This window comes from Pangasianodon hypophthalmus, chromosome 8, assembly GCF_027358585.1.
Source record: "Pangasianodon hypophthalmus isolate fPanHyp1 chromosome 8, fPanHyp1.pri, whole genome shotgun sequence".
Lineage (NCBI taxonomy): Eukaryota > Metazoa > Chordata > Actinopteri > Siluriformes > Pangasiidae > Pangasianodon > Pangasianodon hypophthalmus.
The window spans coordinates 9,169,566-9,185,516 of NC_069717.1; the positions used below are offsets into that span (position 1 = coordinate 9,169,566).

The following is a 15,951-nucleotide window of genomic DNA, read 5'->3' on the forward strand; positions in this document are numbered from 1 at the left end:
TGGATTTTTTTTTCTCCAATGGCGTAGCTACATATATGGCTATCTAATAGGTCTATTACTCCACTGCAGGTCATTCAACTTCATTAAAAAGGTACTTTCTGATACACTTCAGGGGTGTTTGAGTTGTTGCCTCTGGAGAGGATGTGTTTAGAGAACCATACAGAAGAAGGTTTCCCTTTCAGAGAGGGTTCAAAGTAAAACCTCCATGAAATATAGGACCCCTTATCTAACCAAAGAGGCTGCTCGTGTAGATGGAAATCATCACTGTAATGTTGTATGACCTTGAATCACTTTTCTAATAGGTTTATTACATCAGGTGATGTTGCAGCTTCACAGCTCCAGGACACCCTGGCTTCCTGTCTCTGTGGAGTTTCACATTTACATTTATGGCATTTGGCAGATGCCCTTATCCAAGGCAACTTACAATTATCTCATTTATGCAACTGAGCAGGCTTAAGGGCCTTGCTCAAAGACCCAGTAGTGGCAGCTTGATGGTGCCGGGATTTGAACTCTCAACCGTCTGATCAGGAGTCCAACATCTTAACCACCAAGCTACCACTTCCCCTGTTTTCCCTGTGTTCGCATGGGTTTCCTCCAGGTTCTCCAGTTTCCTCCAACCCTGAAATACATGCAAGTAGGTCGATTGGCTACGCTAAACTGCCTCGAAGTGCGAGTGTGTGAACATGCTGCGATGGACTGGCATCCCATCCTGGGTGAATTCTCCCACCTTGTGCCCAGTGCTCCATGGAAAGGCTCCAGATCTACTGCAACCCTGACAGGATAAATTGCTTATTCAGCCCTCTTAGGAAAAAGAAAAGGTTCTATCCTAAAGCTTTCTTCCATATGTCTTTCTGGGGAATATGTATACAATTCTACATAGGAAAGAAGCTTTCCCTTTCAGAGAAGTAGAATCTTTCTGAATCTAAGAACCCTCAACTAACCAAAGAACCCTGAGGAACCACTTTTTCTGTGTGCAGCTCATATAGATGTTACTAATCATTGTAGTGTTGTATGTATTTTGACTAAATCCCTTCAGTAATGAGAGCATTAGAGCAAATATGAAGGCATTACATCAGTGGCATTATGTGATTGTTCATTTTGCACAAGGAAACAAGTAAGTCTGCAAATGATGTACATACTTAGTTGAACACCATCAACCTCACGTTTTGCTACCACATGCCTAAAACATGGACACCCCACTGTTTGTTTTGCCTTTAACTTACACAGATCGTCAGCTGATTTTTTAAAAATTCATGTACTACCAATCACCAATGTCAAAAATTAATATTAAAAAAACTACACAATGATTATATCTGATAGTTTATTAATTTCATTATAAATATAATATATACATGTAACATTAAAGTCTTCCTATTGGGAGACAACAGAAAGGCATCAAGGCATTATTTTTGATATTTAAGTTGACCGTCACAAAACCCACTTCAACCAAATCCACATGAAACTGTCGCAGAACAAAACTTGAATCGTGTTAACTAATCTGAGACCTTGAGGCGTGTGACATCAAATACGAAAGTGCTACAGACATACTAGTTACCTACTTTGAACTGCTGCCTTCTGTTACATAATCTTCAAGCCAAATACATCAAGACAGGACATGTACAATCAAATAAAATTAAAAATAATAATAATAATAATAATAATAATGACATCCAATTATTTTTACCCCTATGCTTGTGAAAGTGAATAAATGGACACTGACATTAAAATTTTGCTTTTGTTCGTTTTAGTGTTTGTCTGAGCACCATCATAAGATCGTCCAACATACCTAAAGTGATAAAAGTAGCCAGTTTAGTACACCTCAATAATAATATTAACATAATAATAACTTCAGACAACAACAGGCAAACGTTTTGACACTTCATGGGCAAGTTAATAAAATTCCTGCAGGTTATAAATCCAATGCAACAGCTATACAGTCGTAACATGGAACCTCAAAGACTGTAACACGCACAGTCACAAGTCACTTACACACCATTACTACTGACAGACTGTTCCAACCAAGGCATTTAAACAGTTTTTTCTACATTTTCATACTGTTGACCTATTGGGAGATTATGACCCAAAGATTATCAAATTCATATGGATTTTTACATGGGATCCAACATGAATGTATGACTAGATTATTCACAAAATAAAAACACAGCTCCAGTTCACGGAATTTCTGTGCGAATATTCCTTTCTACTGCCGTAGCTAGAAGTGCTTTACTGAGAAAAATTGTGCATTTACCCCTTTCAGTTTTCCATGGCTTAAAATAACACCAGTCTAAACACACTACAACATGCCAATCAAGTTAAATAATCTCAAATCAGTATCAAATGATGAAAACACCACACTTAAAGTTTAATTTACAAACCCATACTTGAAAAAAATACTACAGAAAAACAATGTAAAAAAAATGTCTGAAAATGTGCACATTTCACAAATCATTTTTGAAAATAAAAAAAAAAAACATCCTGGCAGTTGTTCTTATGCTCCATATAATTTGACACCTTTATACTTAATGACCTTTTAAAGTGTTGACCCATCACATATCCAACAGTACTAATTAAATACTTCTGTATACTGCCCCATAACAAAAAAAAAAAAAAAAAGATTATTCAAAGACTAGAGCTTTAAAAATTTGGCATACTGGCATATGATTGAACATTTCATACATAGGAAGCACCCTATTACCATATTACACATTTGTTTGTTAGATTTTTTTTTCCATTTGACCAGACAAAGTTTAATATTTGACTCTCACGGACAGATTGGAAAAGGTCTAAACGGAGGACTACACTCAATTAATCACAATTTGTTAAAGTACAGGAGGACAAAATCAAGAGCTGACAAAGACTAAAAATTAAAAAATGGCTCAAATAAAACACCTTTGGACAAAAAAAAAAAAATCAAGCGTTCGTAATTTTTTTAATATAATACCTTGTTTATACAAGAAAGCTATTCCTTCTAGACACATCACTCATTATATCATTATAAATTCATATAATTTCAAGTAATAATCTTAAAGAGCGTGGTTGTAAGGAGGAATTCTGACCAGCACTAGCTAATTCATATATATACTTCTCCAGAAAAAAACAACTATATTTATCCTATTTTTTCCCTAAATCAAGCAAAGCTGGGTAGTCTGTTCATGGCAAGTAGTAAACTATTACAAAACATAATTTTGTGCAGAGAATATACACATAGCTTACAGTCTCAATACATACTGAGAACAAACCAGTGGAATAAGGCGAGTGACTAGGTTAGTAACTCAGTGTTAAGCGTTGCTTGATATTGACGTTATTCAAAAACTACAATATGATAATGATTAATATTCTTTTGGTCAATTTGTACACATTCTCCAGTTAGAGAGCCATTATAAATGGCTTTATAACTAGCTGTTGGAAGTGTTATAATATTCTTGAGGGCAGCTTAACATGCTGAAACTGATCTAAAACCTTCTGTCTCTCACACGAGCGACGGGCATGTAACGACTGTGTAAAGACACAGTATCATCCAACTAAGCAGCCATGCTGAACTATGTTTAATTGATCGTTTAAGACAAGAAAAATAAGATTATATAAATAAGTCTACACAAGTCTTTCCTATGCATCTAAATTGTAATTAGATTTAGGATCTGCTTAGCTCTTAAAACTCCCAACGATAATTCAGTTTAGAACACAAGTAACCATTACAAATAGGTCGTTTTTATGTGTTTGGTAGAGCCATAGGTAGAGCCAGAACATTAACTGGAGAGAAAGAAAGTGGTTGTGCAAAAAAAAAAAAAAAAAAAAAAAAAAAAACTTTCATTATCAATGTGTAACAATGTGGAGAAACATACTGTAACAAAAGCTTGTATGATTCACAAGCCAAAGATTTTGTATGGAGTACATGTGGAGTGTAAAGTGTAAATTGAGGAGTGAAAAGTGTAAATTATGGAGTGTGTGTGTGAATGTGTGTGTGTGAGAGTCCAGAGTGAACTGTCTCTGCTGCATGTACTGCATAAGTAAGGCGGACTGAGGAAAGACTGCATATTCAACGGCTTTGTCTGTTCAGACATCAGCAACAGGTGAAGACACCGGTTCCAGCCCTCCATTATAACGAGCCACGATGTCAGTAAAAAGAGATGGGCCAGGAAAGAGGTGGTTTCCTCACTGCAGACTGAAATGTTGAGAGACGAGCAGTCCTAGAGTTAATCAGAGTAGTCAGTTTGCAAAAATCTGTGAGCAGGGTTTTTTTTTGTCGTTTTTTAAAGGCATCTGTTTGAACTGCAGCTCACTGTTCAAGTATTTAAAAAATGTGGATTTTTCATTTTGCTTCAGGTTTCAAGTTTTTCAACAGGGCATTTTTGGATGCTTAGTTCCCCTATGACAGAGGTAAAATGGCTTCTTTGTGCAGGAAAAAGGGAGAAAACCAGTGAGTATAAAAACAGATTTGAGAGCTGTTGCTGGATGAGAAGTGCAGAGAAGTATTGCTTGCAAACACACTCTCCACTTCTCTCCTCCTTTCTTCTCTCTGTGGGCTGGAAGCTTTTGCATTATCAGCATTATTCAGTTCTTATCATGCCCATTGGCTGGGTCAGTGCTGTGGAGCTGAATGAGGAGGAGATGGAGGCTGGACCTCTGTGCAGAGGTATGAGGTAGGAGAGGGACGCTGGCACCAGAGGAACATTACTGGGTTTTCTGGGCCCATTTCAAGTCATCTGATCTGGGCTTCTCTCCTGTCAGGCTCTGGATGATGTCCTCCAGATTCCTCCAGAAGCCAATCTTCTCCAGTGGGTAGTTCAACCAGCCTGTATATATATACACACACACACACACACACACACACACACACACACACACACACACACACGACACAACTCAATAAGTTATAGTGTTATAGTACATTACATAGCGTGCATGTTAACCATGTGCAAAAAATCTCTCACATTTTATACAGGAAATAAACAGTACAATATGTTCATTGTTTAAAGGAATGTAATTATGTAATTTTGGAGATAAAGTTGTGTGTGTGTGTGTGTGTATGTGTACCTGTAGTAATGCAGAAATAGGTCTCGTGAGGCGCTACATGATGAACTCTGTGGTGTTTGCGAGGGAGGATGATGTGGCAGTCCTGCAACAAAGTGACCCAGCGTGGCAGCCCAAAATAGGTGTGAGACCACTTATGGATCTGATTGGTCAGTGTCACAAAGATGGCCAAAGAATATAGGTAGCAGTACCAGGGGAAGATATGATAAATCTCCACTGAAAAAAAAAAGAGAGCAAGAAAGGAGCTGAGACATTATGGCTGTGGTGCTTGTATGGCAGAATAAATTCATGGAGTCTGTGGGTTTTATTTTTGTACTGGTGCACCTGTAACTTTATGGTGTAAGGCTGACATTTTGCTTATTTGTTTGGGCCTGAGCCATTTCCCCCCCTTGCCCAGCTGCTATTTTTGAATGTGCTAAAGTGGGTAGAGACATGCAATAGGGAGTGTGACTTTCTAAATCTGCCAGCACAGTGGTATTTTCAAACCCACTTTGGTCCAAAATTGTGCTTGTTCACATGCACTTGTATGGCGGATGCTCCAGATAATCTAAGTCTAATAATAATAAATAAATAATAAAAGGTGTTGTTATTTAACATAGAAAAAAATATAATTGTTGGTATGGTGGTGTTTTGTGTAAGTAGACCTAGAATTTTGTAAGGAGTCTCCAGTGTCAGTGCTTTGGAACAGTCAGAGGTAAAGCTGTTCCTTTAAGTTTACCACAATGGGAAAGTCTTTAACAGAGAGGATGTGGCACTTTTTAGGTTTCTTGGTAACAAGCTTTAATTAAAAACATCATTGCTCAATTAAAATGGATTTTTATTTGGATATTATGTAATGGACCTAAGAAAATTGCCCAAATTGTTGAAGTGAAATGAAAAAATACCTTGTTTAAAAAAAAAAAAAGAAAAATTAAAAACTGAAAAGTTGTGAATGCATATGTATTCACACCCTTTGATATGAAACCCCTAAATAAGATCTGGTCCAAACAATCAACTTCAGAAGTCACATAATGATGTCAGCATAAATACACCTGTTCTGAAAGCCTCCTGAGTCTGCAACACCACTAAGCAAGCAACATGAAGACCAAGGAGCTCTCAAAACAGGTCAGAGACAAAACTATGGGGAAGTATGGAGCAGGGTTAGGTTATAAAAAAACAATCCCAAACTTTGAACATCCCATGGAGCAAAAAACTATTGCGAAAAGAAAAAAAATAAGAAAACAGGTTTGAAGTTTGCCAAACAGCATGTGGTGGACATAAACACGTGGAAGAAGGCTCTCTGGTCAGATGAGACTTTTTGGCCATTGTGGGAAATGCTATATGTGGCGCAAACCCAGCATTTCCCATCACCCCGAGAACACCATTCCCACAGTGAAGCATGCTGGTGGCAGCATCATGCTCTAGGGATGCTTTTCATCAGCAGGAACTGGAAAACTGGTCAGGATTGAAGGAAAGATGGATGGTATTAAATGCAGGGCAATTCTTGTGGAAAACCTGTTTCAGTCTGCCAGAGATTTGAGACTGGGACAGAGGTTCACCTTCCAGCAGGACAATGACCCTAAACATACTGCTAAAGCTACAGTGGAATGGTTTAAATACAAACATTTAAATTTCTTGGAATGGCCTAGTCAAAGCCCAGACCTCAATCCAATTGAGAACTGACTTGAAGATTGCTGTAACCAACACAACCCATCTAACTTGAAGGAGCTGGAGCAGTTTTGCCTTGAAGAATGGCCAAAAAAATCCAAGTGGCTAGATGTGCTAAACTTATAGAAACATACCCTAAGAGACTTGCCAATGTAATTGCAGCAAAAAGTGGCTCCAGAAAGTATTGACTTTGAATACTTATGCACACTCAAGATTTCTGTTTTTTTGTCTTAATTATTGTTGGTTTCACAATCAAAAAATATTTTGCACCTTCAAAGTGGTAGGAATGTGGTGTAAATCAAAGGGTACAAACCCCCCCAAAAAAAATTTTATTCCAGGTTGTAATGCAACAAAACAGGAAAACACCAAGGGGGTGAGTACTTTCGCAAGGTACTGTATATCATTACTTATGGAACATCATATAATTAACATAATCAGTAGAGGTTATGAGGACTAAACATTATTATAACTACATCTGTGGGCATTGTTTTGCCTTATATTTGCATTTTAAGTTCATTAAAATTGGTTACTATGAGCAAAATGTGTAACAGTGTTCCCAATGTATAGTCGTTATCTGCCTTACCTGGTGTCAGAGTGTGGAAGTTGTAGGCCATATTAGCCAGGGGAATGATTGTCAGCATGCAGTTATCACCGTTCGTCTCTATGAAATCATGCCGTGTGATGGCTGTGGGATCAATATGATGTTCCCGAAATGGACGGATGAATGCCTGCGGGAGGAGAGAGCGAGAAACTGTGAATCCTGGTAACCTGCTCCACCGAGACAGAACACAGCACACTGTTCATAAAAACAAAATTCTCACTCTGCACTCTCCTGAAATGAAAACAGAGCTCATCAAAGATCAACTGTATCTTTCTGACAGTGTTAAAAATTTTATGTCCCCTCAACACCTGAATGATTTAAAAGACGGAGAAGCAGGGCACACCTTGCTGTTGTTCTCTGCAGCTACACAGAACATTAAGTATATTAATGAGAACTGTGTTCCTTTCAAATGGCCAGTTCACAGCTCTTGGCACTTTTCTGTCCCTGTTAATGTAGATTTATTTTTAAGTACATTTATAGTAGAGTAGAAAAGTGAAGTCCTGTCTGTCCATCTCCATACCTTTCCAAAGATGGGCAGATCCACAGACCCCCACGTGTCAGCCCCCCAGTGGACCAGCCCAGAGGCAAAGTCTGCAGTAAGGATTCCTGCCACTGTACACACACACACACACACACACAAGTATAATAAGAGTCTGTATGGTAAAGGTCTCTTATATGCTAGCTTCAATGACCCAGCATCTCCATGACAACAGGCCCTATATTTAAAATAACTAGAAATAGTACAAGATAAATCAGATTCTGTCACTGTTCAAGTTATTGCCATTGTGAATTTAGTCATTTTAGTCCTATTGTGTCTTTGCACAAATGTTGCTGAACATGGGCTACACAGTTAAATGCATATTAATGGGATTACGACTGATTTAATTAGACATAATCAAACATTATCAACTATATTTGATAAGGACGGGGGGAAAAGATGCAGGATTCTGTAATGCAGATTCTCTCCTGAACATTTCCGCAACAACCTATTCGGATTTTTACACAGGAGGAGGCACACTGGAAATTATACAGCTACACATGTTATTTGAGATTCAGTGTGGCTCATAATACATGTAGCTTAATATCGTGTTTAGAATTTTATATTTAATTAATAAATTGCTCCATGACTAGAGATCTGATGTAATTACATATGCAACTGAGGTCATGCAGTTATTCAGAGCCGATTTTGTAAAACAATGCATATTTTGAAAAACAGAAAGACATTTGTTCTGTCAGCCTAATGGGAATATTTTACACCGTAAAAAATATACTGTAGATTTTACATTATTTTACTGGCAACCTGGGTTGCCAATAAAGTATTGTAAATTTTACAGTTAACAACTGCAAAACATATTTACAGTAAAGTACTGTAAGCACAACTAGCTTGCAATGATTCATTGCAATCTTTTAATGGTGTTAATTCAGTGGTAGAAGTAGTTGATCAAAATCTTTTTATACTGGGGAAGAAAAAAATTAATGTGGTAGCGGTACACTACGAGTCATAAAGAATCCATTTCTAATAGCTGAAGATACTTACTCATAAAACTGTTAAGTTTGGCTAATCTTATCTGAATTTAGCCAAATACAGTAGCTATTTTTTTTTTTTTACTTAATGAGCTTCCAGTTCAAATAGTTTAACTGGCTGTTTGACTGTGTACTATGGGGTCTAACTATGTTTATAGGTCCAGTCTTGTTTCCAGATTTGTAGATTTTAAGAAAGGTTTTTACCAGCTTACAATGTATAACATAAAAGAAAAGGCTGTTTTATTTTCATTTTGAATGATGAAATGACAAACTTTCTGTTCTTAAATTAGCTGAACATTTCTGATAAATAACTATAAATATCATAATTATTATTTTAGCTAGTAATATGCAACCCTAGGGCACACATTACGTTTTACACTTCATGTAACTGTGTTACAGGTTGCATCATGGAAACTACATTTTGATATTATGTCAAAAATACAACCTGCCTCCTCCTGCAAAAATCTGTCACTGTATGAGGACACTGGAGACTCTGACAATGTTCTAAATATACATGCCTACCCAATTCAAGTCTAGAGTTTCAGTCTAGCTGCTTACATGGACACAATTGTGTGTGCTGAGTCATACTGGGTGATTAGTACAGCACAGGCATGTTTGTTAGTCCATTGTGTGATCTTGCATGTGTGTGCGCGTGTGCGAGTGTGTGCGTAACTCACCAATTCCCAGAAGGATGTGCCAGACGTGGCCCAGGTGGAAGTGGGCGAGGAGGTAAAAGAAATTAAAGGCCATGAGCGTGAAACAGAGAATAACACTGATCCATTCCTGACACCTCTTACCTAATTAGAGAGAAAGAGGGAGAGAGAGAGAGAGAGACAGAGTGACTCACACATAATATACCTCAAATGTCCTCCCTTTATTTGTGTCAGCATGTTTCTCTAATATGGTTACACATAAACACACCCTGTGTTTCTATAACCAGTTGTATATGGGTGTGTGTGAGTGTGTATGTGAGCTTCTAATGGGTTAATATCTCTGCCCTTTTCCCTGTAACTCAATTTCTGCATCCCCTTTCCTCTTTCTCACTCAGATCACTGAGCAAGAGAATTGTTTGACTATAATCACTATACAAAGAGCCATTCATACCCACGAAGGAAAAACACTACGAGGTCACTGCGCATCTCCCACTGGTTCTCTTTGTGAGGGTCAAATCTGTCACTCTACTACAGTCACAGAAATAATCAAACCCAAGCGTTTTGCTCTTTTGTTCATTTTCAGTGAGTGCCGCTCCTCGCTCCTTTCAGGCCTACACTCCTGCATGTAATTCAGCTCTTCAGCATCAGGACACCTGGCAACCTGCTGCACAACAACAAAACAAAGATCTAATCCTTTAGAGGATTTCAACAAGTTAGCTCAGACTATCTATTTCCTTCTCAGTAGCTTAAAAGATCCACGAGACAATCATCAGGTTCTGCAGGAGAGTAGGATCCAGGTTTGGTACGGCTCAGCTAGATTAATTACACATGATCCCACATGAGATTGAGCTGGAATTAGTTCAGATCATTGATTTGTTTAAACCACTGGTCTCAGAATCTTACTAGCGGGAGATGGTTCTCAGCTAACACACAAATCATCAGTAGTGGCTAAGTTTCTGGCGCATTTAAAAGCAATACCACTGAAATTAAATGTTTCAGGTTTTTTTTTTCTTTACCCACAATCAGTTTTATGATCATTAATTAGCTGGAATTTACCTTAAATTAGGTAGCCCTATATAGCCATGGTTCTCACAGTAGGGTCCATGAAGCATGGCTAGGGGGACTATGTTTTTTTTGTTTGTTTGTTTGTTTGTTTTTTTTTAAACAGTGTGGGAAATTATAACCCACCATTATCAAAGTTATTTTGATTATAAAAAATGTCAACTGCAAGCTAATGATCTGGTTCCATGGGTGGGATGTTCAGGAATAAAATATACTCTCTCGCTATAATAAGTAACCAAAATATTATTCAAATAATGTGCCTAATTTTTTAATAGTTTGTTTGAAAACCAAATTGTACTCAGGGGGTCTGTGAAGTCAAAGTGGTCCCTGAGTGTAAAAAGTATGAGAACCTTTAATATATAGAGTATAATATAATAGTATAACACACACTTGTGTTTGTGCTGTACATTACTGCCACTCATAATTCTGTGTATTTTCACTAAAGCTTGGCACACTCTGCTGTGTTGAGATGTGAGCTTCTATTAAAACATTACTATTGCATCATACGAAATAGTTTATCCTGTGAGATATGCCTACTTTAATTTCCAAATCATTACTTTTTTTTTTTTTTTTTTAACATCTCATATAGAATTTTACTAATCAGCCCTCCATAACCTCCAGAGGAACTTTCATTCCCACTTTCATGGGTAGTGGTATGTGATGCAGACCCACATATTTGTATAGGGACATGCCTGCTCTTCATTCCAGGAGCATTCGCAGTGCCTGAATACTAAAACTTAGGGTTTTTTTTAAAGGACAAGCATACCCTAAATTGACATTTTACTCTCAAAACTTTTAATTAGACAAGTGAGTGACAACTCCCTGTACAGCAAAGAGAGCTTTGCTTTGAGACAGACAAATATTTTTTTACCGTGATAATAGCTGGAAATACATGCTCAGGTAACAGGATGTACCTGCGTGTTACCGATACGTGACTGTCAGCATGGCTCATCATTCCAGCTTTTCAACCGTGCACTAATAAACATCATCCAATGATTTCCAATGAACACATTTATTGTTAAAAAAAAAAAGGGGGGGGGGGTATTGTTGTACGGGTAAATCTTTGCACTTTGGACACAATTACTGTGGGGGAAAAAAAACAAGTGGACTATTGTAACATGACATGTTCGTTCAGCTAGTATTTCATTAGCTTGTGTGTGTGTGTGTGTGTGTGTGTGTGTGTGTGTGTGTGTGTGTGTGTGTGAGTGTGCGCGGTTGGGGTGGGTTGTGACTAGCAACTGTGCCCCCTATTTGACTGGAATGAAAGCCTGCAGCCACACCGTCCCTTTGTGGACAAGATTGAAGACCACAACTCTAGAGGGTGTCAGGCATTTTGCATCATATTTTAACCACTGTTATGTTTTTCATATTTATAGTCATTGGTTTCATATTTATAGTCACCTTTTTTGATGGATAACCTGCAAAAAGCTACTATTCTGAAAAATCAATCTTTAGAGTCTTCAGAACTTTATCTCAAATGGTTCTTAGAAATGTTCCTGTTGAAGCAAAAACAAGGTTTTATTTCCCTACGCTCTGTTGCTCGTTTCCATTTGTCACACGGCTAGGACAGAGACATCTATGTGCATTCACTGTGCACATTTGTTTTAAATCATTTTCTTCATCATGTGTGATATGGCTGCAGGGGAAAAGGACCTGGGATGAGCGCCAACAAGAGAGCATAATAATAATACACACGCTGGTCAGACAAGTTTTTTGTTCCACACCAACATGGCTGAATGCTGAAAAGTACAATGTTGGTAGTGACCGCTAATCACAATACAGGTCACTTCTCACTTATTCTGTATGTTGCATTTCAGAGCGCATATGTTTGTGAAGAACATACACACACACACACACACACACGGCTATTAAACATATCAAAATCCAGGTTCTGAAACTCTACAACCTCAGGGTTGCAGATATCATCAATGTGTCAGGTTTGTGGCTGAACTTTGGTTGGGGGAAAAAAAAAAAAAGAGCCATTTCAGCATTTGCATGTGTACTGTGCTCTGTGATGGAAAAGACACACAGCACGTTATTTCTCTCTCTCTCTCACTCACACGCCTCATGACTTCGTCCATTCCATAATGAATTTAGTAGGTACATATCTAAAATTCTTCAGATGAAGCACCATCCTAGTAGTACTGAAAAAAAAGGTTGAAAGTTTATTACAAAGAATTCAACACTCTAACTTATAATAATTTCTAAATTTTATTTAACTAGCAATATACTAGCATACATCTTGTAACGCTCATACAATACACAAGCATATAAACACAAAACATATATTTGGCACACTAATTGTCCAAAAACTCTCAGTTGACTACTCTCAATAAAGACTGTCACATGTTCTGGTCTTGGCCTTTGTTTTTTTTTTTTTTGTTTGTTTGTTTTTGAGTTCAATGAGATTCTCACTTTCTATCACATGCTACAGAAAGCTGAACTGCTGTGTGCGCTACTCTGTTTATAACAGAACAGCCCATGAACAGTTGAAGGCAAAAGAAAGTATTGCCCACATAATGCATTTGAATGAAAGAAAAGGAAATGCACCTCTAATTTACAATCTCCTGACAAAAATTTAAATCTCCTGACAAGACAACAATCCAATCTATTTTCAAAAGACGTTTTGTTATGACCCTCCCACTTTCAAGAGCTTACTTGAAGGAGACCATTCATAGGATTTAGAGTTATAGCAGAGATATCACAAAAATGCAAACCTTTTTACAACTGAGAGGAGGCAAAATAAGTGGGAGGCCCACAGCAACTTGCCAACAATTCCATTTTTTTCTTAATTAAGTAACAATGAGTGAGACTTTTTATCCATTTATTGTTACATTTAATGTTGTGGAAAAGTAAATGGGCATCTCTTTTTCTCTCTTTTGAAATGAATAACACAAAAACACAGCTTGTCATAGTAGCAGTAGCAGCAGCAGCAGTAGTAATTAGTAGTAGCAATTATTATTAGTAGTAGTAGCTGCAGTAGTAGGAGGAGGAGGAGTAATTATTATTAGTAGTAGTAGTAGTAGGAGGAGGAGGACGAGTAGGAGTAGTAATTATTATTTTTAGTAGTAATTATATTATTAGTAGTAGTAGTAATAGTAGTATGAGTAGTATTTATCATTAGTAGTAGTTGCTGTAGTAGCAGCTGTAGTAGCAGGAGTAGAAGCAGTACTAATAATTATTAGTGGGAGTAGTAGCAGTAGTAATCATTATTAGTAGGAGTAGTAGCAGTAGTAATAATTATTAGTGGGAGTAGTAGCTGTAGTAATCATTATTAGTAGGAGTAGTAGCAGTAGTAATAATTATTAGTAGGAGTAGTAGCAGTAGTAATCATTATTAGTAGGAGTAGTAGCTGTAGTAATCATTATTAGTAGGAGTAGTAGCAGTAGTAATCATTATTAGTAGGAGTAGTAGCAGTAGTAATCATTTATTAGTAGGAGTAGTAGCAGTAGTAATCATTATTAGTAGGAGTAGTAGCAGTAGTAATCATTATTAGTAGGAGTAGTAGCAGTAGTTATCATTATTAGTAGGAGTAGTAGCAGTAGTTATCATTATTAGTAGGAGTAGTAGCAGTAGTTATCATTATTAGTAGGAGTAGTAGCAGTAGTTATCATTATTAGTAGGAGTAGTAGCAGTAGTAATCATTATTAGTAGGAGTAGTAGCAGTAGTAATCATTATTAGTAGGAGTAGTAGCAGTAGTAATCATTTATTAGTAGGAGTAGTAGCAGTAGTAATCATTATTAGTAGGAGTAGTAGCAGTAGTAATCATTATTAGTAGGAGTAGTAGCAGTAGTTATCATTATTAGTAGGAGTAGTAGCTGTAGTACTAAAACTACCTCCACATTCTTGCACATTTACACAACATCTAAGTGCACTGTTTACAGAGATTGTTTATAATTTTTTTTGTACAGAGATAAGCTCCCTCTGCGCATTAATACATTTCGTTTTTTGTTTTTTTTTTTTTGTTTTTTGTTTGTTTGTTTTTGCACTGTGCTTCTTTATTTTATTAATGTTTACCTATAAATGTTTGTTTTCACCGCTACTGTAACGCTGCAATTTCCCTCGGGATCTATTAAGTTTCCATCCATCTATTTATCCATCTATCCATCTAACAATTTGAATACAACTACCTTTAAGAAAACACAAGCTGAGCACTGCAAGAGAGCACAACACTGAAAGATATTTACGCCCTCGAAAAAAAATCTGGAAGTGACACATTCTCTCCATGGCCTGAGTAATGGAGATGCTGAGCAAACACACACACACCGTCACATACACACATACACACACACACGCACGCACGCACGCACGCGCGCCCCTCCCAGCAGATCATATGGAAGTGACATGGAAGTGGAGCAGTTAACTGGGTTATGGCTACAGATGACTCAGTGTAATATTATACACAAACACAACAGCATCTCACAATATTATTAACTTATCTACAATTCAGGAAGTCACTTCACATCGCATCGTCACTTCACATTTGCTAATCATTCACCGAGTAGCTACTAACTTACAACACCACATATTTACACACACTACGAGTCTGAGTATGAAGCAGAAAGTTGTGCACATTTCAGAGCAGGTGAAACTCGTCACTCGTCCTCATTCTGTAGCACCAACACCCGAGTAGCCTCATTAGCAGAAAAACTGTCACAGGCTAGGCTATCGAGCTAAGCACAACCCTGCGCGCTCACCTGGAGAGTATAAATTTGCGAGCTCCCGAGCGCCTGCGTGTTGAGGACCCCATCTGGCTGAAGCCCGGGCCGGAGAGTTCAGCTCGCCCTCCTGACTTTCTGCCTCCGCAGCCCCGTGCTCTCTCGGGTTGCTGGTCATGTTAGCTCCGGGTTTAGTTCACTCTCCCCCGGTGAGGAAGCCAACCCAGCTGGATCAGTTCCTCAAACTACAAACCACGCCCTAGTCCTCACGGTCACGTGTAGCGTCATCCAATCACCAATCGACTTCCCGTTAATAATCTTGGCCAATGAGCTTACACCAAGCTCTAGACGTGTTTCATGACCCCACCCGAATTCCACCAATCAGAACGCAGCTTTCGGTTAAAAGACACTCCAAAAACCACACCCTATTCACTATTCACTGTATCGTGTGTCAGCTCATTAGTGCCATGGTTCTCAAACTGGGGCGCGTGACGCACAGCGCCTTACTATCAAAGTTATTATATTTATTATTGAGGTCTTATAGTTATTAACGTAATTGACAGGTCACTTATATTTGAATCCAAACCTCACCAACTCCAAAATGAGTAGGCCAATAAATCTTCAACTTGAATGTAATGATAATTTTGATAAAAATGTGCTGTGAGTGGAAGGTTCATAAATTAAAAATCACTGTCTCTAATAAGTAGTCAAAATATTACTGTACACATATAATATGCCCAATATTTGAAGAGTAGAATTATACATATATATATA

General features: G+C 37.8%; 1 protein-coding gene across 1 annotated transcript; it reads right to left on the reverse strand.

Moving 5' to 3' along the window:
- Nucleotides 1-1,307: 1,307 nt before the first annotated feature.
- peds1 (plasmanylethanolamine desaturase 1) lies at nucleotides 1,308-15,432 on the reverse strand. The gene is made up of 6 exons (XM_053236160.1): nucleotides 15,217-15,432; nucleotides 9,481-9,600; nucleotides 7,800-7,891; nucleotides 7,262-7,406; nucleotides 5,035-5,247; nucleotides 1,308-4,793 (listed from the first exon to the last, which is right to left on the reverse strand). Exons 1-6 carry the CDS (start codon nucleotides 15,353-15,355, stop codon nucleotides 4,672-4,674), a joined length of 831 nt encoding a protein of 276 aa, XP_053092135.1. The 5' UTR covers nucleotides 15,356-15,432; the 3' UTR covers nucleotides 1,308-4,671.
- Nucleotides 15,433-15,951: the final 519 nt, after the last annotated feature.

Coding starts and splice junctions, on each gene's coding strand:
- peds1 (XM_053236160.1), bottom strand. CDS start 15,355: ATGACCAGCAACCCGAGAGAGCACGGGGCTGCGGAGGCAGAAAGTCAG. Junction 7,407..7,799: donor ATCTGCCCATCTTTGGAAAG/GTATGGAGATGG, acceptor CTCCTCCCGCAG/GCATTCATCCGTCCATTTCG. Junction 5,248..7,261: donor CTTCCACACTCTGACACCAG/GTAAGGCAGATA, acceptor TTTTTTTTTCAG/TGGAGATTTATCATATCTTC.